General features: G+C 42.1%; 1 protein-coding gene across 2 annotated transcripts in view; it reads right to left on the bottom strand.

The window, feature by feature from the left end:
• ADAP1 (ArfGAP with dual PH domains 1) overlaps positions 1-22,609 on the bottom strand; it is a 326,339-nt gene that overhangs the window by 174,682 nt on the left and 129,048 nt on the right. For both annotated transcript variants that reach the window (XM_068244589.1, XM_068244587.1), the window contains exons 3-4: positions 6,675-6,766; positions 460-542 (exon numbers count right to left, since the gene is read on the bottom strand). In XM_068244589.1, the coding sequence (XP_068100690.1) occupies positions 460-542; positions 6,675-6,766 (175 nt within the window). The remainder of the gene's footprint in view (positions 1-459; positions 543-6,674; positions 6,767-22,609) is intronic.

The raw sequence follows: 22,609 nt of genomic DNA, 5'->3' as shown, positions 1-22,609 counted from the left end.
TGCCATTCCATAGCTGCCTTTTCAAGGGATTAGATCCACATGATTGCACGCTGTTATGGCAAGACTTTCAGCATCGCTGGATAACCAATCACAGTTGTAATAGACATAACGCTGAATTCCATCTAGAACTGCTTTTTACTTTTTTGGTGGACTGATGGAAAAGCCATCTAAATAATTTCCAACTGGGGAAGTTGATCAGGGAAGTAAATCAGCAACAAGGTCACACACAGAGCTGAGTGTATGTGCCTGAGATAATTGGTGTGGACATATATCTCCTCACTGGCTTTAAAAGCAGCAACAACAACAAAAAAAGACAAAGCAAATGTATACATAATGTAAAGCTTTAGACTTTTCACCTAAAAGATGAAGGTTGATAATTCTCAAATGCTGGGATCACTTATGCATTTCACTCTAAGCAAGACAGGGCAGAGGAAGCCTACATGACATTCATGTCTGTACCTGCAGAATAAGGTTCCTGCTTCTCAATGTAGATGAACTCTTTCCTCTCGTACTTGGCCCGGATCCACTGCTCACGGAGCAATCTGCAAGTAAGTACAGAAGACATGCTCAGCAGGCAGGACTGTGCGCTAGACACATCGTTCATGAACTATCTGTATCTGTACAACAGCCAGGGATCAATACATTTGTAAAAATAGAAGGAGATGCGGTAATAAAACACTATTTACAAGAAAGCCATTGCTGTAACATGCAGACTTTATTATGGATCACTCTGGTGAGAAACGGGGTCACTCCTTTGTATTTAAAGAAACATTTATTATTAGAATTATTATTATAGCACATCCACATTAGCAAACATAAAGAAAAATACAGTAGCGTCAACTGCACACTGTTTCTGTTCTAGACAACATTTCATTACTCCCACAGATTAACTTTTTAAAGGACAACTGAAGTGAGAAGGATATGGAGGCTTCCATATTTATTTCATCTTAAGCAATACCAGTTGCCTGGCTATCCTGCTGATCCTCTGCTCTAATACTTTTGAGCCATAGACCCTGAACAAGCTTGCAGCAGATCAGGTGTTTCAATATAACATAGTTAGATCTGACGAGATAAGCTGCATGCTTGTTTCTGGTGGTGTTCAGACACTACTGCAGCCAAATAGATCAGCAGGGCTGCCAGGCAACTGGTATTGTTTAAAAGGAAATAAATATGGCAGCCTCCATGTGCCTCTCACTTCAGTTGTCCTTTAAGTTCTTATAGAGGAGATTATAAGTATAGGTAAACCGGTCCAGTTCTGCCTGGTGGCCCTATTATAACTAGAATTAACCTCGGGCCCCATTGACAGAGCCAGCTGCCAGGACCCCAAGTCTCCCTCCTGCTGGCCGCATGTTCTCAGTGATCCTGTAGCATGTTACGTAATGACATGCACCATGTCATGGAGGAGAGGCGCCCCTGCAAGCATGAAGATGGGAATGCATGAAGCAATGCACTAATGGTGGAGTGTCCCAGAGGGTACAGGGGAGTCGCTACACTACATGGGCCCTGGGTACCATAATAAAGATGGGTGGAGCCTTATGGGGGCCTGGCAGCCACTTTATATTGGTTTTTCAGGCCACTCATCAAGCTGATTGGTCAACAGTAATGTTTCTGATGCAAGAGAAGACTATGTATGTTTTGCAGTAAAGTTACCATTTTACATCCCAGCACCCTAGCTTGCAGTCTGCTGGTGTTCTTTAACATTACATCATGCAAAGACTGTGCGATAAATACGTTACACTGCTTTAAACAGCAAATTGTTCCTTGAGGGTTACGTTTAGAGAACTTCAGAGGAGACAACAATCTTCCCAGGATTTACCTAACCTGAGTCTATTGCTGCCCACTGAGGCAGTGATGTAAAAAAAAAAAGGCCTACAGGATGTCTTTTCTTGGCTGGCAAAAGTAGAACCCAATGCAGTTAGACAAGTTGTGCATTCTGAGATGCTTACCACAGTTGTAAACGGGAGATTTCTGAGTTACGGTAGCTGTCTCAAACAAGTCTGACCATTTCTCTCATAAAGAAGGTGTCTCCATCCAGAGAACTTTTGATCACTTAAAGTAAACCTGAAGTTGGGCAGGACTAGTTAGATACTCACCTATGTAGAGGGAAGGCTTTGGATCCCATAGAGCCTTCCCAGCCCTCTCTCTCTGCCTTTGTTCCAGTGCTGCCCTCCAATTGAAATTATTTCACCAGCAGGTCGAAATCTTCAGCCCTCGTCAAGCAGCCCTCAGAAGTACTCGTGTCCCTGTGTTCTGAACATAAGTTGACCCTGGGCTGTGCATGTGCAGTATGTGGCTGTCTGTCAAATTCGGCTGTCTTCAGAAGCACTTGAGCTTGCAAGTGTTTTTGAAGTCATACAAGGAGTTCAAAAGGTGAACCAAGACTATAGAGATAGGACCAGGTACCCTAGTCTATGGGATCTGAAGTCCTCACTCTCCAAAGCGGACTATCTAATCTGAAGCGAGTTTCCTCACTTCAGGTTTGGTTTAATGTTTTTCATTTATCCACAATTCAATGTAAACACTAGTAATTCTTGTGCATGATAATTCCAAGGGATCAGCAGTTACAGAAATACTCAAACCAGACAATCTGGGATTAATAATCACTTACATGTAAAAAGGTGGCGGAGATAGCCGTCAGTAGTATATCTGTAAATGATTGATATTCTACAACTTAATTCTGATATCATTAATATCATTTAGTATTTATATAGCGCCGACATCTTCCGCAGCGCTTTACAGAGTGAATTGTCACTTAACTGTCCTTCAGAGGAGCTCACAATCGAATTATTAGTATAGTCATTTGTAAGTGTCGTGTGTAGTCGTGTATATGTATCGTAATCTAGGGCTAATTTTAGGGGGACGCCAATTAACTTATCTGTATGTTTTAGGGATATTGGAGGAAACTGGAGTGCCCAAAGAAAACCCACACAGACACAGGGAGACCATACAAGCTCCGTACAGATAGTGCCCTGGCCAGGATTTGAACCGGGGACCCAGCGCTGCAAGTCGAGAGTGCTAACCACTTTGCCACCATGCTTCCGAAAGTAAAGTTTACCATAAACAATGCTTTACCCTAAGACCCCCCATTTGGTGCCTAACCTTATCTCCCCCCCCCCCCTCTCGCCTAGCATGAACCCCCCTTGCGCCTAACCTCAATCATAGTACCCAAACCCCCCGCTTGGCATATGTATATATATATTTATATTAGTAGTAGCTTATAATGTATAAAAAGAAAAAAAACTGTCACCTCATAAATCTGACAAACCTACTTGCACAGACCTGTCTTACATTAAAGGCTAGACTATTTAAATCTCTCACTAGAAAGCCCTCATAATTGAAATGTTCAGATCAAGGCAATATCCAAATGCAAGTTACAAAGTGCCCAACAATCTCTCATGGATCCAATGTCATGCACTTCTTTGAAAGATATTGAATATGGATATTAAAGCATACATAGTACAAGGTTGAATGCAGTTGTGTGAATGCTTAAAATAGCTTCATGCCCATAGCAGCACTGTATTTTACTTCCATCTGAGACCCCCATAATAGTGATAACCACTGCACTCACGTATTGGTTCAAACATTCATGTTTTCAACTTCATGGGCTCACCTTACATCTTGCATTGTCCGCAATAATGGTGATGCATTGAAACATTCAGGCCATGTTGTAGCAAACACACCTGTCTAGACACACCTTTTTGAGGTAACAGAGCATCGCTATGAGAGATAACTAGCTGAGAGACAAGTACATTTTTGTAGGAACTGGCCTAACGTAATAAAATGGCAAGGCTGGTGGATTTACAAAGTTACTGGATATAATTTGGAAGTACTCTACCATCATATTCTATCAAAGTTTTTTTAATACCTTTAATGTTATTAAATGCTTTAACAGCACTCACTGGGAAAGCTTTCAAACTCAGCATAAATAGCTCCCTTGGTGGGAATTAAGTGCTAATCAGCCAAGCACACTACTGCCCTGTTTTGAAGGTGTATGTATATGGGGCAGGCAGCCATAAGGCTTCATTACATACTGAGCACTGCTTACTGCTTTGATGTGCAGCTAAGTGGCTACTCATTTTCTTTATTGCAAGCCTATGGGCAAAACTCTGTCACAGAATACAAGTTTGCTGAGACGAAAGTCTCAGGATGTAGCTTTGCTCAGTTGGTGGCTTATTCTGCATTTAAGCTTCTCCACAGGAATCATCCAGACAACATATTGATATGAAATATTGTTGTATTATGGCTTAGAAAAAAATACCATGAAATTGAGGTTTCCCTGCTTTAGTTTGGGCTATCATTGGGCTCTGTGGTCTCCTTCCAACATAAAAAAAACCTACATTTCACAGCTAAAACCCTCTACCAAGAGGAATGTCAGCCTGTAGGCCAGGTGCAGTAGAATACACTACAGTATATAAACCCTTGAGGCTAGGGCAGTGTTCTCCCCAGATTTTTTTTTTCCAGCCGGGTGGCAAGAAAAAGTAGCCGGGTGGCATTAAAAAGTAGCCGGGTGGGGCGAGATGAGAGAATGCAGGGCAGGTGCTTCTGTGCACAATTCTGCTTACAGCAGAGGAGGAGGTGAGCCGATGACAGCCGGGTGCTTACCAGAACTAGCCGGGTGGAGCACTTGGCTAAAAGAGCCTGGGAGGAGAACACTGTAGGGTCACACTTGGCAAATATCAGGGGCGTTTTCCACAACACAAAAATGCTCGCAAAAATGTAGCTAATGATTCCCAATGCATAATTGCGATGCACAGGAAGCATTGTGCAGGTTTCCACAGAGGTGATATAAAAAGCGTCAGTGTCAGCTTTTTTAACACAATACATGCAATTCCTGTTTGCCAACAGTCCGGCTAAGAATGCTGATTCGGCCGTGGGTAAATGGCAGTGTTTTCCCGCAACTTCAAGTGTGACCCTTCCCTCACAAATTCTTACTGTGAACAACAAGCAGATTTGTTTGATACTACGGACGCTACCAAAAGGCTTGAAATAAACTAAAACAATATATTATTATTATTACTATAGTCTTTAGTCTTCTACTCAATACTGTCAGCTTCCACTCACCAGCCAAGACACTCATCCAAGGTTATGTTCACTAGAAAGGATGATAAGATTGACCAAAACTGATGGAGGAATGACAAAGTATAAACTGCTGTGACTGATACCCCCACACACAGATTTGCTGCTACATATACTTTTATTTGAGCTCAGAATTAACGTTATTGCTGTAGCTGAAGGACTCAAAAAGGTACAAATTTTAAACAAGAAACGTTTTTGGGATATACCACGACCTGGATAAATAAGATCCTTCACAGACATGATAGCATGACAGACAAAACACTATGTGGTGATCGAGAGCGTGATGGTTGAAAGGAACTGTGTGAAGTTTCCACTGTGAGGAAATCTGTGGACCTTAAAGGACACACGAGGTGAGATGTGACATGATGGGATAAGCATGTGTATGTACAGTGCCAAGCACACAAATAACTAGGCTGTGTTTCTTTTTTTCTTTCTCTGCCCAAAAGAGTTAAATATTAGGTATGCAAGTGACAGTTTTTGTCCAGGTCGTGATCGGGTCGGACTGGGTCAGACTATAGCATAACCCTCAATTATAAGTAATTACAGCCATAAAGCACTTTCCTGTTAGTAAATGGCTTCTGAGAGAAGGAAAGAGATTAAAAGGGCCAATAATTCATAGATTTGAGCTCTGGCATACTTCAATGAAGGTGTCATTGAGCAGAGACAATGAAACAGTAAAAACCTAAAAACTAGATTTAAATTTAAAATAAAGTTGTGGAATATGTAAAAAAGTCATTTTTAGGAGAAGGCGGACAGATACAATTGTTTTACTCATCAGATTATTTTCACCTCGGAAGTCCTTTAAAGACAGTGACTCTATAGGAAAGAGGATGGTGGAAGTAGAGTGAGCAAAAGCTATGATGCAGTCGAAGGGAATTGAAGTTGAAGTGGAACTAAACCTGGAAAACTGAGGACATTTACTTGCTGATATTTCTGATCCCCAATTTATTTTAATCTGCAGTTTTCTTCTACAATTCCTGAATATATTTGTAAAAAAAAAAAAAAAAAAGCGTACACATAATACGGTCTTAAGACTTGAAGCACAGGGACAGGGTCGGAAGCATGAGGTCTCTGAGGTGTATCAATGGAACTTTCTGCAATCCCATTTCCTCCTTAGACTTCAGCAGCACCCTATAGGCTATGTTACTGCAGGTCTGAAAGTGCCTAATACATTTTACCACATTTTATCCTTTTGGCACCTCTGTCTACCTTAATATTATTACGTTAATTGGTTTTGCCCTAGACATTTGCCTTAGATTTTGAGGACTATGGCAGATATTGTGACCTCCTCTGTGAAGCAGTTAGTGACATGACAATGGACTGTGTTAAGTGCTGCAAAAGAAATCATTAAAATACAAATACGCCATAATAACAATATACTAGTACAAGACAGAACACAGTTCTTAATTATGTAATGGCAGAACTAAACTGGTAGCAGCATCTGGGAACTATATCACTCATCTCAGACAAATGCTGAATAAGACACATATCACTGCCAGATATGGGAGGCAACAAAATAAATTAAACCCTGTCATTAAACACAAATACATATATCAACTGCAAGCAAAGTAGAAAACCACAGCTTTATTATTACTTACTGGCAATCAGAGGCTGTCGGCTTGTAGTAAAATGCTGGCACTTTAGATTCAAATTTTGCTTGTGCTACTTTGTTTCCCAGGCATGACATGTACTGAAAGAGAAGGCACAGTTTCAGAATTTGGTTTAGTTCAGACACAACCATATTTCTAAAACAAAACAAAACAACAAAAACAAAAAACACCTAATTTCTAACCTCTGGCAGATGTCCTAAATAGAACTAAGCTACATTTGATGCTAGCCTCTGAAAAGCTCACCCTCCTGGATTGTTCATGGTTAGTGAAGGTGAATAGGGTGCATTTACTCACACAATCCTTATATTTGATGCAGACGTTCCTAAGAAATGCCCTTTGTAAAAGTCAATCACATGACCCAGATACTTGTGATTTTAACTATGGAGTTGCCAGTCTGCACAGAGTTATCAGAGGCTTCCCCTGTCTCCCTCCACCTTGCTGTTCCAGTTCTTGGACCCTCCTGAAATTCGTTTATAAGCGCTTGTCAATGCTGCTTGGCCAAACTGTGCAGACGGTTCGCACCTGCGCAGTAGCATGGAAATTAATGGGCTTGGCTTCTTCTGCTATCTCCTTGCTACTGTGAAGGCACGAGTTGCGCAGTGCAACTGTGCTCCTTCAAAAACTTCCCAGCGCTGGATCGGTGGTCAGAAGGAGGACGTTGGAAGCCTCTGGAGGATCCAGAGAAGGCTTCCCTCTACCAAGGTATGTGACTTTTTGTCACAGATTTGCTTTACAAAAAAACCCCACCAGTCTAAACTAGGGCTATTAAGGCGGACTCCATGAGGTCTCTCTCGACTGGGCATCTAATCAGATTAACATTTCTAATTTATATTTGTCAATTCTTGTCATCCTTCAAACGTTGTCAACTGTGGAGGTTTTACATGCTTTCTCTGGCTAGATGGGTGATCCACCTATTTCAGTCAGGTGATAAGCAGACATTAAGGTTATTAGCATTCCACCTATTAAAGAAAAACTGTGACCAAGAATTGAACTTCATCCCAATCAGTAGCTGATACCCCCTTTTACATGAGAAATCTATTCCTTTTTACAAATGGATCATCAGGGGGCTCTGTATGGCTGATATTGTGGTGAAACCCCTCCCACAGGAAACTGCCAGGACCATGGTCCTGGCAGTTTCCTGTCTGTGAACCTTTTTGCATTGTGGGTATTAGCTGTTTACAAAAAAAAATAAAACAAGCAGCAGCTACTTCCAGAGACATCACCTGCCAGCAGTAAAAATGTCACCATGTGATAAATGTCTGAATAAAAATCAGGGAGAGGAAAGATTTTACAATGGGTAAACACTGACTAAATCATTTATACATAACTATAGTAAAAATGAAGCACTTTTTTATTAAATTATTTTCCCAGGAGTTCCTCTTAAAGGACAACGGAAGCGACAGGGATATGGAGGCTGCCATATTTATTGCCTTTTAAGCAATAACAGTTGCCTGGCTGTCCTGCTAAACATCTGCATCTAATACTTTTAGCCATAGACCCTTAACAAGCATACACAAACCACTTTACCCCCACCCCTACGCATTTTTCCATCCCTTTTTCCATCCTTTTACCACCAGGGACGTAGAAATCCATACTTCTCACGCTCCCGCCGCTGCCCGCACTCCCGCTCGCATGCACGCCGCTGCCCGCTCCTCCGGAGATCAATGAACGGGAAAATCCATTCCCGTTCGTTGATCTAAGCACCCGCAATGATCCGCTGCTTCTACGAGAAGCAGCGATCATTGTGAAGAAAAAAAAAAGTTCCCAGCCTCTTTGTACTTCCTGCAAGCGTCCTTCCGGACGCTTGCAGGTCGCATAAATAAAATGTTACTGTGGCCATCTTGTGGCCAAATAGTAAAACTACACCCTAAAGCATTTTTCACATACAAATGCACTACTTTTACACAAAAAATTAACTCATTACCTCCCACACTCCCCATTTTATTATTTTTTTGTAATTAAAAAAAAATAAAAAAAATTGACAATAAAAAAACAATACATACATAGTTACCTTAGGGACTGAACTTTTTAAATATTTATGTCCGGAGGGTGCAACACTGTTACTTTATAAACTATTGGCTTGTAATTAGGGAAGGACGCAAAACTGAAAAAAATGCACCTTTATTTCCAAATAGAATATTGGTGCCAAACATTGTGATAGGGACACAATTTAAACGGTTTTATAACCGGGACAAATGGGCAAATACATTTCATGGGTTTTAATTACAGTAGCATGCATTATTTAAAAACTATAATGGCCGAAAACTGAAAAATAATGCATTTTTCCCCCATTTATCCTATTTTCCCATTAAAACATATTTAGAATAAAATAATTCTTGGCATAATGTCCCACCTAAAGAAAGCCTAATTGGTGGCGGAAAAAAACAAGATATAGTTTATTTCATTGTGATAAGTAATGATAAAGTTATAGAAGAATGAATGGAAGGAGCGCTTAAAGGTGAAAATTGCTCTGGTGCTCAAGGGCTAAAACCCCTGACATTGGGCTCTATTCACAATAACATGTGCGGTAACTCTTATGGGTGAAAAATTACCTCCAGTGATAATTACCGATTTTTTGAGCATTCACAAAAAATTTACTGAGTGTGATAAATGATAAAAGTGCGGTAAAACAGGTGATAAAACAGTAAGAAATAACAACAGAAATAAAGATTTTTTTCACCACTGTAGGGCAGCCCATATGCTTGCCACCCATTACACAAAGAAAACCCAGGAAAGCCTGTCACATACAAAGTGGTACCTCAACTTTTGCGCAGGACAGAAGGAAAGCATATAGAAATGCACCCTGCATGTATATAATTTAGCCTGTCCAATTCCCCCTCATCTGTGAATAATCACAACTGTAATTAAAGCTCTCAGCTGTGCCAGCTGGCTGCCTCAGCAGAGCAGCTAATTTGTAAAGACAGGATGTTAGCCCTATGTCTGCTTCCATGAAAGCAGGGAGTACACACACTGGAGATTTTTTGTTGGATTTGTATCAGCTGCAACAAAAAAAATGTTTTTCTTTTAAAGGAGTTATCAGGAAAAAAAAATGAGTTTCACTTACCTGGGGCTTCTCCCAGCCCCATGCAGCCGTCATGTGCCCTCGTAGTCACTCACTGCTGCTCCAGTCCCCCGCTGGCAGCTTGCCGACCTCGGAGGTCGGCGGGACGCATTGCATACATTTTTACGCATTCCCGCTAGTGCAGGAACATTAATACATACATTTTTACGCATTACTGGTTTAATGCGTACACATGTACACATTGAACCTTGTAACGCGTAAAATGTATGTGTTAATGTTCCTACACTAGCGGTAATGCGTAAAAATGTACGCAATGCGTCCCGCCGACCTCCGAGGTCGGCAAGCTGCCAGCGGGGGACTGGAGCATCAGTGAGTGACTACGAGGGCACAGGATGGCTGCATGGGGCTGGTAGAAGCCCCAGGTAAGTGAAACTCATTTTTTTATTTCGCTTGAACCTTCCCTTTAACCCTCTACGGTGGCCATTCATCTAGCGATTTGGCTGCACGAATGACCATTTGATTTGATCATTTTATTGAATCTAGAGAGAATCGAGGGTGTTCTCACAGCTCACAGCTGCTTTGGTCCCCTGCCGCCAGCTAGTTTTGTTTTTGCCGATATCGGGTTGGCGGGCCGCATTGCGTACACTTTTTCGCATTCCCGCTGGTGCAGGAACATTAATACATACATTTTTACGCGTCAGTGGTTTAATGCGCACACTTTGACGCATTAAAAACCGACGCGTAAAAATGTATGTGTTAATGTTTCTGCACCATGCGTAAAAATGCGGGCATGCGTAAAAATGTACGCAATGCGGACCGCCGACCCCGAGGTCGGCAAAAACAAAACTAGCAGCAAAAACAGCAGTAAGTGACTGCGAGGGCACAGGATGGCTACATGGGGCTGGGAGAAGCCCCAGGTAAGTGAAACTCATTTTTTTTTTGCCTGATAATTCCTTTAAAGGTTATTATGCTGTTGCCTATCTTTTAAAGCAGAGAGGAATTTCCTTCTCGGCATCTATAAAATCTAAAAACTGTACGAGGTCTGAAAGTGCGCCTTAGAGATTAGACACACTTGTCTTCTCTGCCTTCTATGTAAAATTGACATAAACTCAAGCACAAAAGGCTCTATCCTAAAGGCCAAAAGCAGAGAAGTGAAAATTATCACCTACCATTAGGTAGGTGATAAAAAAAAATCCTTAATTAACACCAACTATTCAATTGAGAATCTCAAATTGGAAATACATTTTGAGGTAATTACCACACATTTACCTCACTTTTACCACAAGAGGTAATGTAGGGAGAAAAAATTTTTGAATTTCAAAATGGTCGGTATTTATTAGTACCTAAATTACCTCATGCAATAGCTCATTGTGAATAGAGCCCAATTTTGGCAGATCTGACGAGAGTAGCTGGCTGCTTGTTTTTGGTGCTATTCAGACACTACTGTAGCCAAATAGGGAGGCCAGGAAGCTGGTATTGTTTAAAAGGAAATAAATATGACAGCCTCAATATTCTTCTCACTTCTCTTAGTGTTGTCTATAAAGACCAAATACCTTCTAGGTTCGGCCTGAGAGCAGCTATGTATCATTAACATACCATAGTTCATGAAAAAGTATATGGAAACTCACTCAGTGTTTCAATAGCAGAAATTCTGTTTAAAATATGCTTTATAGTATTGAAAACAAGAGAAAATAGTACCCAAAGACCAAATGCAATATCTTAAGGTGGTGGCCATACACTGGTCAATGTGGTCATCAGATAGATCCCTCTCCGGTCAGAGACAAACTGCAGAGCACTTTTCAATCTGTTTTTGTTTTTTAAAATACAATCCCATTGACTTGCATGAAAATTCATGGAAAATTGTGTCAAAATTGCTGCAATCGCAATTCCCCCCCCCCCCCCCCCCCCAAAAAAAAAAAAATTCGCAGTTGCGGCAATTTTGCCACAATTTTACCATGATTTTAATGCAAGTCAATGGAATTGTGGTTTTAAAAACAACTGATCGAAAAGGGCTCTGCAGTGTGTCTCTGCTTTAAAGAGGAGCTGTCAGCCATACTATCTCAGGGAAAAAAAAATAATATATAAGTAGATAAATACTTGTTCTACTTACATAACATAAGTATTGCTCTGTCCACGTTATGATTCCTGTGAATTTTATAAAGGAAAAGTTGAGAATACTCTTCTAGAAAGTTTCCATATTTACTGTGGCTATTTTGAAGCCAGTCGTGATGTAATATCCGCCCTTAGTCTCCTCTGCCTGATTTGTCCGCCCTTCACTATAGAAAGTGCATTGTTTCAGCCTGAGAAATTTTAGCCAATCAGAGAGGAACAGAGGTGTGGGAGGGGAAAACAGGAGGCAAAGGGGCTTCAGCCAATCAGGCTGCAATAGTTAAGTCTGAGGGGAAGTAGAGAAGCAAAAAAAAGACAACCCAGCATGCCCTGCAACTTCTCTTTTGTGTACCAAATTTTCTGTGTACCAAATAAGAGTCATGTAAACTGAGGAATGATAATTTATCAACAAGAAGTGTAATAGTGATTTTAACTTTTGGATTGCCTTATTAGCATCCTTATTACTTGTTTACCAGATAAAAATAAAGAATTGATTTTTGATTTTATGCCCGACAGTTACTCTTTAAGACCATTATCTGGTCAGAGAGGGATCTATCTGATCCCAAAGAGGTAGTATCCCTCTGAAAAAAGGAGTTATGCAGCATTCACCAATCGAGATCATATACTGAAAGCTTACGGTTTTGATCTTTTAGTGTTAAGCAAAAAATTGTAACATCCTAATTTAAAACTTTCTGCCTGACCGAACAACATAGTGACAGCTCACACTGCATCACGGGACCTGAACTCCTTTCTGGTTCATACCTAACTGTGACAAGCCAACTACTGTAGATTGACACGGGCTGTCATTTACTCTGTGTCTAAGGCTACCTTCATAGATATATAAAAGTAGAAAAGCAAATCTTTATATTTCGTAGAACATTTATTTAATGAAATGAACTGACTGCTGCATCTAAAAGAAAATTAAAATGAAGAGAGAACAGTTTTTGTGCTCTTTGAAACGGGTGACAACCATAGTCCATAAAAGAATCTAAGAAAGGGCCTTAAAAATATAAATAGAGTAAATAAATGTCTTTGTTCTAATGTGCTTGCATCTCACTTTAACCCATCTAAGGAGGCCGATAATGACCGCCTCTGCCGATAAGCAGGCATGTGTACAGCGATCCCCGACATGAAAGCGAATCGCCAAGATTATCTACTAACCTTCAGCGACAGCAAATTCTATTGGTCATGGCGCTCCCCCTCTCGCCGCATGATGTCACGCACAGGCCGCCCCTCCCCTCTTGCATGGCACCACAGCGCATTGTCCACTACACCGCTGACAGGCGTCAGTGCACCACGGCCCAGGGATGTCGCCAAAGCGGATTGGATCCTGATTCCCAACAGATTATATCAATCTCAGGTGTTTACGCACCTTAAAAGACAACACACCTCTTTCCCAATCTATGGTTGATGAAATGAGACACTATACCCTAACCGAGTGTGGATTTCAACAAGTGTGCTCACTCTCCTACTGAAATCAGTCAAATATTCCTAGCTTTAACCCCCGCATCCTAGCGATCTGGGGCCAAAACTTGGGGTGTGTACACACCTCCAATTTTTGACTGGAAAATGATTGCTGGCTGATAGGTACACAGCAACCCACTAAAGGGTAATGTTCAATCCTTAGTTCATCCACCCATTATTTGTAAATGCATATGAGTAAATTTAAATTAATTATCAATGTTCAATATTTATTAATTGCTGGTTGCAGGAGTCCTTTAGCTTAATTTCCTGTTGAGATGACTAAACAACTGTAAATAGAAAGAAAACTGTCCCCCATCCTTCCATCAAACACAAAGACCTCCTAATCTCTCCCACCCCTTCCCTCTGCTGAGAATGTAACTCTTATTGGCATGCACTGCTGCTACTGCTCATGCTGAAAATAAAAAAAAAAAACTGCCGAAATACAGTGCTGGTCACAAATACACACTTGGAGGTTGGAGTGGCTTAGGTTGCCTGAAAAGAGGAAGTTTTGGGTGCCTCCTCCTCTAGGCATCTATATGGTGCACTGTCATATTCATACCACTGTCCTCTTCTATTACAAGTTTTATTTATAACTGAGTTGTAAGGGAATCTTGGAGGGAGAATGTGTGTCACATAGTAGAATACTCCCACTTAAAGGGACTCCGAGCACCTCTCATAGGCATGCCTATAAGCACGACTCCTAACAAAGTCGTGCTATGACCCCTCTGGAGGAGCCTCTTGCAATGGCCATGCGTGTCATTTCCTCTTTCTGCTTCGTTCAGTGATGCACTTCTCTAACAGAGAAGACAGGTGTGACCCGGAAGTTATATCATAGCCAAGATGACAGCTGCGATTTTTAAATTGAAATTGAACGAAAACTATTTGGTGTAGAACGTCGATTCAGGCATCAAATGAAAGAGGAGAGCACAAGCTACATAATGGTATGCATGTTGAAGTACTTTGCAGTACTCGTCAGAGTCTTAAAGGCATACCCATGAGAGGTGCTCGGAGTCCCTTAACTGAAGGCATAAAAAAAAATCATCCAATAAGAAAGTACTTATTTAGCTTACCTATCCTGTTGTTTTTAGTGTTCACTGTCAGATTTGGGAGAAATGTTTCTCTATGATGACAAAAGTGACATCACTTTTGCTTTTTTTTCTTCTTTTTTTTTTCTTAACCCAGCTCATTATTAATTTTCCCTCCCTACTGCCACAGATTACTGTTCCACCCATGACAAACATCACCTAAGCAACAGGCTTACATTAAAAGGGAGAGGGTTCAATTGCCCTCTGGTTTAAGTGTCCTTATCTGATCCAAAATAGGAAGCATTCTGTTCTTTGCATGCTACGATAAGCGTGTTACTGTAGCAAAAACAAACAAACAAAAAAAAAAAAAAACTTTCCACAACCCTTTTGCAGTTAGGCAAATATACCTAGACCAGGAAATAGAAAACAAACTTGGGGGACATTAGGGAACCTTTTTAGAAAAAAAGGGGTTTACATATATTTTGGGGGCACTATTTATTCTTGGGCAATTTTTATATTTTGGGATGTTGCAAGCCCCTAACCCCCCCCCCCCCCCAACCTGTGATTATTTTGTATAACCTAATCTAATGTAGGATTGCGTACTTAGCAAGCATTTTGATTTGGAAGGTTGTTTGGATCTGGAAAGTTGTTTTGTTTTAAGTATATTATTATATATCTAACTACATTTTGGATTTTCCCACCCGTTGGCAGGTAAAGAGGACAAACTAGTTTTACTTAGATCAAGTATATGGAAGTAAGTGATGCCATAATTGCTATTACTACCGTGATACAGTGTCCCCTCCAGCAATACAGAGTTCTCAGTGTTTTTTTACTAGCCTGTGAAAAGGAATGACTATGGGGATTTGTCACTAGTACAGGCTAGACATTGTTAGACTTTTGTAGGTTAGCCAAAGGATTAGTACCTTTCTGATATACTTCATGTCAGGAATATACTGGGGTGCTTATGATGTAAGGATAATATTTTCATTTTCCTGTCTGCTATGTACTTCAGATGCGTATGTATGGGTGGTCATCTGGCTTTGGGGAAGCTGTACTTGTCTGTATGACAGTGTGGAATACAATTACCCTCAGTTCCTCTGAGAGCAGGGAGCTAATTAGAAGCCCTATTGTCCCATTATACAAATCCAGACAGAGTCAGGGAACGTCAAAGGCTAACAAAAAACTCTAGAATTTACATCTGGCAAGCCTGCTGGAAGGTGGAGGAAGCCTTAATCAATTGTCACCTGGAGGGGGGGGGGGGGGGGGAGACCTTTTTGATGATCTGAAAACTGAGACAAGGAAAGGTTTGAAGTGGCATATCACAGGAAAGGATATGACGCGTGGTATGTATGGACTAGACCTGTGGAAATTGAATTATTAGTGGAGTTGAAAAGCCTCACTTAACAACCTCTTGATGTATAGACATTGTAACCTGGGGAAATTGGGCTAAGGAAGTCTTTTGTTGGGTGTGTGTACTATAGTGGATGTTGGATCTCTGGAAATCCAATTATGACTGAGGATGTAATTAAATCTAGCTTCCCCCCGTCCACACAGGCTTACAGCCTCGGGGCGAATATTTCATTATAAAAACCAGGGGACAGCTACCTCAAATCAGTTCTCTTCTGACGGTAGCGGCAGCTAGTCTCCCGGCCCAAGCTAAGGGGCTCCTGGTCAAAGCCAGAACTGTGTCCGTCCACAAAAGTCCAAGATTCTTCTATCTGGATCCCTGTATTTGGTAAGCAAATCGCTTTTGTGTGTATCTTTGTAACTCTTAATTTTGTAACTTTTTTACTTTGTTTTTTGTAATCTTTTGTATATATTCTGTTCTGCATTGTTCCATGTTTTTCTGGAATATTAAATTATTATTTAATAAGCTTGACTTCTGCCGTACTAAACTAACACTCACAGCCTAGAGGAGACTGCAGTGTAGCTGTGTATAAGTCCGTGCCTAATTGTATGTTTGAGCAACACTACCATATGAAATTGGAATTGCATTGTGTGTATGGGGCACTTCTGCGCTCGACAGCCGAGTGGGAAGTCTAACAGTATCGTTCGGAACGACTGTTAGTGGTTGTGCTGCCCGACAGTGTAACTTGCATTACAAGTCAGTGTCTGATTGTGCTGTGTTACTGTACAACTGTACTGTGTGTGTGGGTGCGTGGCGTTCTCGTATTCGGCCTAAGCGCAAAGCTGACCCAAATACGAAAACGCAGTTTACGCGTTGAGCCCTTGACAGCGGAGGGGACGTGTCTAGCAACGCTAGTGGTGGCAGTGGGAAGTGTTTGAGGGGTCCCAGCCTTGTTTGTAGCTTAAATAAGGCTGTTCCCCGCTTAATCTGGTCAAACCCGAAGTCGGGAACCGCATACGCAGGCGTGCCGCGGGCCGGTTCCTGACACTTCATTTGCCTGGACAACCATCCTGCAGCACCAGATATCCAATCACAGCAGTGTCACTATCAGCTTTGTAAAACTCCATGTAGTAAAAACAGCATTTCAGGTTATGGAAGTCGGATAGTAGCAAACAACAGCGCCAGATATAGCAACTTTAACCCTATTGGGTTAGAACAAAAAACAATCACTTTGAAAAGTCCCAAAATGCAGGCCAAGGTTCAGAAGACTTCAATTCACTGAGGGGGCAGTGGATAACTGGCAATGTACTATAATACTAAAACACTAATAGAATGAGCATCCTCTACTGCAGGCGTGCCCAACCAACAGCCCACGGGCCATTTGTGGCCTGCGAAGCCAGTTTCTGTGGCCCGCGCGGTGTCTGACCGCAGTGTCCTCTCCCCCTCCGCAGGACACCGCGGGCAGACACCGGGGCACACGCTGTGACAGCCCCCACTAGAAAAAGTTTTACATCGAAATTTTGTATGCATGTGTTCCGGCCCTCGAGATTTTTCTTGATTTGAATTTCGGCCCTCGGGCCAAAAAAGGTTGAGCACCACTGCTCTACTGCATTCAAATTTATCATAAAAATTCACAAACATAAAAGTTACAGTTAGGACACCCTAGCAACTGACCACCATTTTACCATCTCATACACGGCTTCCCTTCACCTTTTGTACTATCCCTTAACCCTCTACGGTGGCCATACATCTAGCGATTTGGCTGCATGAATGACCATTTGATTTGATCATTTTATTGAATCTAGAGAGAATCGAGGGTGTTCCAGTATGCCTAATCAATGAAAAGTGGCTGATATAATGTTGGATTGACCGGCTTAGTCGATTGAGCAGGATGCAAGATATTGGTCGATCGCATAGCAATCGGCTACCTATCGACTCCAAATTGATTTTTTTGCATTCAGAGCATGGAGACACAACATCGGTCAGATCAATTAGCAAAGGTGAATCTTGGCTTGTAGTGTGTGGGCCACTAGTCGATCGACTTTGGATCAACCATAGTGAAGTCAATCACCCAATAAAGTTGATCATTTTGCTATTTTTGTGCTCCCATTGCCTTAAAAAGACTGCTGGAGCGCCGACCAATAGGGACAGGGCATGTTCAAAACAAAAAAAACCCAGATGCATTGCCGTAGGCATAAATACGCAATGAAAATACGCATGCGGCAAAATAATGTGCACGCACTCAATTTGTAAAAATGTACACGTAAAATACCGGAAGCACTAATCGTCAAAAACAGACGTTCCAATCACCTATACCAGAAACGCGAAAAACATCTTTTTAATAGCCAAAATAGACATGCCCCATATCCCTAACTTAGATTTAATGAGGCAGGTGTAAATCCATCAATATTAAATTAATCCACACTAAAATAAAAAATAAGAAAATTTAAAGAGGGATTGTCACCATAAAAATCAAATTTCAACGGCAACTGGCCTGAGTGTATCAACCACTTGAGGACCTAGGGCTTACTACCCCTTAAGGACCGGCCACTTTTTTTCCATTCAGACCACTGCAGCTTTTACGGTTTATTGCTCGCTCATTCAACCTACCACCTAAATGAATTTTGGCTCCTTTTCTTGTCACTAATAAAGCTTTCTTTTGGTGCTATTTGATGGCTGATGCGATTTTTACTTTTTATGGTGGATACACACTATGCGTTTCCGCGTGCGACGCGGCCGTCGATACGCGTCGATTCGATTATTTCCGAACATTTCCGAACGAATTTCGATGATTTTTAGGTCGAATGCCATGTAAAGTATGGCAAATCGACCTAATGATCCATCGAAGCTTGAATCGGACATGTCGGAAATAATCGAATCGACGCGTATCGACGGCCGCGTCGCACGCGGAAACGCATAGTGTGTATCCACCATTATTATATTCATCAAAAAAGACATGAATTTTGGCAAAAAAAATATTTTTTTTACTTTCTGTGCTGACATTTTTCAAATAAAGTAAAATTTCTGTATACATGCAGCGCGAAAAATGTGGACAAACATGTTTTTGATTAAAAAAAACCCATTCAGACTATATTTATTGGTTTGGGTAAAAGTTATAGCGTTTACAAACTATGGTGCAAAAAGTGAATTTTCCCATTTTCCAGCATCTCTGCCTTTTCTGACCACCTGTCATGTTTCATGAGGGGCTAGAATTCCAGGATAGTATAAATACCCCCCAAATGACCCCATTTTGGAAAGAAGACATCCCAAAGTATTCACTGAGAGGCATAGTGAGTTCATAGAAGATATTATTTTTTGTCACAAGTAAGCGGAAAATGACACTTTGTGACCAAAAAAAAAAAAAAAAAAAGTTTCCATTTCTTCTAACTTGCGACAAAAAAAAATGAAACCTGCCACGGACTCACTATGCTCCTCTCTGAATACCTTAAAGTGTCTACTTTCCAAAATGGGGTCATTTGTGGGGTGTGTTTACTGTCCTGACATTTTGGGGGGTGCTAAATTGTAAGCACCCCTGTAAAGCCTAAAGGTGCTCATTGGACTTTGGGCCCCTTAGCGCAGTTAGGCTGCAAAAAAGTGCCACACATGTGGTATTGCCGTACTCAGGAGAAGTAGTATAATGTGTTTTGGGGTGTATTTTTACACATACCCATGCTGGGTGGGAGAAATATCTCTGTAAATGACAATTGTTTGATTTTTTTTTACACACAATTGTCCATTTAGAGAGAGATTTCTCCCACCCAGCATGGGTATGTGTAAAAATACACCCCAAAACACATTATACTACTTCTCCTGAGTACGGCAATACCACATGTGTGGCACTTTTTTGCAGCCTAACTGCGCTAAGGGGCCCAAAGTCCAATGAGTACCTTTAGGATTTCACAGGTCATTTTGAGAAATTTCGTTTCAAGACTACTCCTCACGGCTTAGGGCCCCTAAAATGCCAGGACAGTATAGGAACCCCACAAATGACCCCATTTTAGAAAGAAGACACCCCAAGGTATTCCGTTAGAAGTACGGTGAGTTCATAGAAGATTTTATTTTTTGTCACAAGTTAGCGGAAAATGACACTTTGTGAAAAAACCTATAAAAATTAATTTCCGCTAACTTGTGACAAAAAATAAAATCTTCTATGAACTCACCGTACTACTAACGGAATACCTTAGGGTGTCTTCTTTCTAAAATGGGGTCATTTGTGGGGTTCCTATACTGCCCTGGCATTTTAGGGGCCCTAAACCATGAGAAGTAGTCTTGAAACGAAATTTCTCAAAATGACCTGTGAAATCCTAAAGGTACTCATTGGACTTTGGGCCCCTTAGCGCACTTAGGGTGTGTAAAAGTGCCACATATGTGGTACCGCCGTACTCGGGAGAAGTAGTATAATGTGTTTTGTGGTGTATTTTTACACATACCCATGCTGGGTGGGAGAAATATCTCTGTAAATGACAATCTTTTGATTTTTTTTTACACACAATTGTCCATTTACAGAGAGATTTCTCCCACCCAGCATGGTTATGTGTAAAAATACACCCAAAAACACATTAAACTACTTCTCCTGAGTACGGCGATACCACATGTGTGACACTTTTTTGCAGCCTAGGTGCGCTAAGGGGCCCAACGTCCTATTCACAGGTCATTTTAAGGCATTTGCTTTGTAGACTACTACTCACGGTTTAGGGCCCCTAAAATGCCAGGGCAGTATAGGAACCCCACAAGTGATCCCATTTTAGAAAGAAGACACCCCAAGGTATTCCGTTAGGAGTATGGTGAGTTCATAGAAGATTTTATTTTTTGTCACAAGTTAGTGAAAAATGACACTTTGTGAAAAAAAAAACAATAAAAAATCAATTTCCGCTAACTTTTGACAAAAAATAAAATCTTCTATGAACTCGTCATACACCTAACAGAATACCTTGGGGTGTCTTTTTATTCTAAAATGGGGTCACTTGTGGGGTTCCTATACCGCCCTGGCATTTTACGGGCCCAAAACCGTGAGTAGTCTGGAAACCAAATGTCTCAAAATGACTGTTCAGGGGTATAAGCATCTGCAAATTTTGATGACAGGTGGTCTATGAGGGGGCGAATTTTGTGGAACCGGTCATAAGCAGGGTGGCCTTTTAGATGACAGGTTGTATTGGGCCTGATCTGATGGATAGGAGTGCTAGGGGGGTGACAGGAGGTGATTGAGGGTGTCTCAGGGGGTGGTTAGAGGGGAAAATAGATGCAATCAATGCACTGGGGAGGTGATCGGAAGGGGGTCTGAGGGGGATCTGAGGGTTTGGCCGAGTGATCAGGAGCCCACACGGGGCAAATTAGGGCCTGATCTGATGGGTAGGTGTGCTAGGGGGTGACAGGAGGTGATTGATGGGTGTCTCAAGGTGTGATTAGAGGGGGGAATAGATGCAAGCAATGCACTGGCGAGGTGATCAGGGCTGGGGTCTGAGGGCGTTCTAAGGGTGTGGGCAGGTGATTGAGTGCCCTAGGGGCAGATAGGGGTCTAATCTGATAGTTAGCAGTGACAGGGGGTGATTGATGGGTAATTAGTGGGTGTTTAGGGTAGAGAACAGATGTAAACACTGCACTTGGGAGGTGATCGGACGTCGGATCTGCGGGCGATCTATTGGTGTGGGTGGGTGATCAGATTGCCCGCTAGGGGCAGGTTAGGGGCTGATTGATGGGAGGCAGTGACAGGGGGTGATTGATGGGTAGCAGTGACAGGGGGTGATTGATGGGTGATTGATAGGTGATTGACAGGTGATTAACAGGTAATCAGTGGGTTATTAGAGGGAAGAAGAGATGTAAATATTGCACTGGCGAATTGATAAGGGGGGGTCTGAGGGCAATCTGAGCGTGTAGGCAGGTGATTGGGTGCCCGCAAGGGGCAGATTAGGGTCTGATCTGATGGGTAACAGTGACAGGTGGTGATAGGGGGTGATTGATGGGTAATTAGTGGGTGTTTAGAGGAGAGAATAGATGTAAACACTGCGCTTGGGTGGTGATCTGATGTCGGATCTGCGGGCGATCTATTAGTGTGGGTGGGTGATCAGATTGCCCGCAAGGGGCAGGTTAGGGGCTGATTGATGGGTGGCAGTGACAGGGGGTGATTGATGGGTGGCAGTGACAGGGGGTGATTGATGGGTGATTGACAGGTGATTGACAGGTGATCAGTGGGTTATTACAGGGAAGGACAGATGTAAATAATGCCCTGGCGAATTGATAAGGGGGGGTCTGAGGGCAATCTGAGTGTGTAGGCGGGTAATTGGGTGCCCGCAAGGGGCAGATTAGGGTCTTATCTGATGGGTAACAGTGACAGGTGGTGATAGGGGGTGATTGATGGGTAATTAGTGGGTGTTTAGAGGAGAGAATAGATGTAAACACTGCGCTTGGGTGGTGATCTGATGTCGGATCTGCGGGCGATCTATTGGTGTGGGTGGGTGATCAGATTGCCCGCAAGGGGCAGGTTAGGGGCTGATTGATGGGTGGCAGTGACAGGGGGTGATTGATGGGTGGCAGTGACAGGGGGTGATTGATGGGTGATTGACAGGTGATCAGTGGGTTATTAGAGGGAAGGACGGATGTAAATAATGCCCTGGCGAATTGATAAGGGGGGTCTGAGGGCAATCTGAGCGTGTAGGCGGGTGATTGGGTGCCCGCAAGGGGCAGATTAGGGTCTGATCTGATGGGTAACAGTGACAGGTGGTGATAGGGGGTGATTGATGGGTAATTAGTGGGTGTTTAGAGGAGAGAATAGATGTAAACACTGCGCTTGGGTGGTGATCTGATGTCGGATCTGCGGGCGATCTTTTGGTGTGGGTGGGTGATCAGATTGCCCGCAAGGGGCAGGTTAGGGGCTGATTGATGGGTGGCAGTGACAGGGGGTGATTGATGGGTGATTGACAGGTGATTGACAGGTGATCAGGGGGATAGATGCATACAG

Source organism: Hyperolius riggenbachi, chromosome 7 (genome assembly GCF_040937935.1).
Source record: "Hyperolius riggenbachi isolate aHypRig1 chromosome 7, aHypRig1.pri, whole genome shotgun sequence".
NCBI lineage: Eukaryota > Metazoa > Chordata > Amphibia > Anura > Hyperoliidae > Hyperolius > Hyperolius riggenbachi.
Note: the sequence above shows the minus strand (reverse complement) of the source record. Positions and strands in the feature narration are given on the sequence as shown.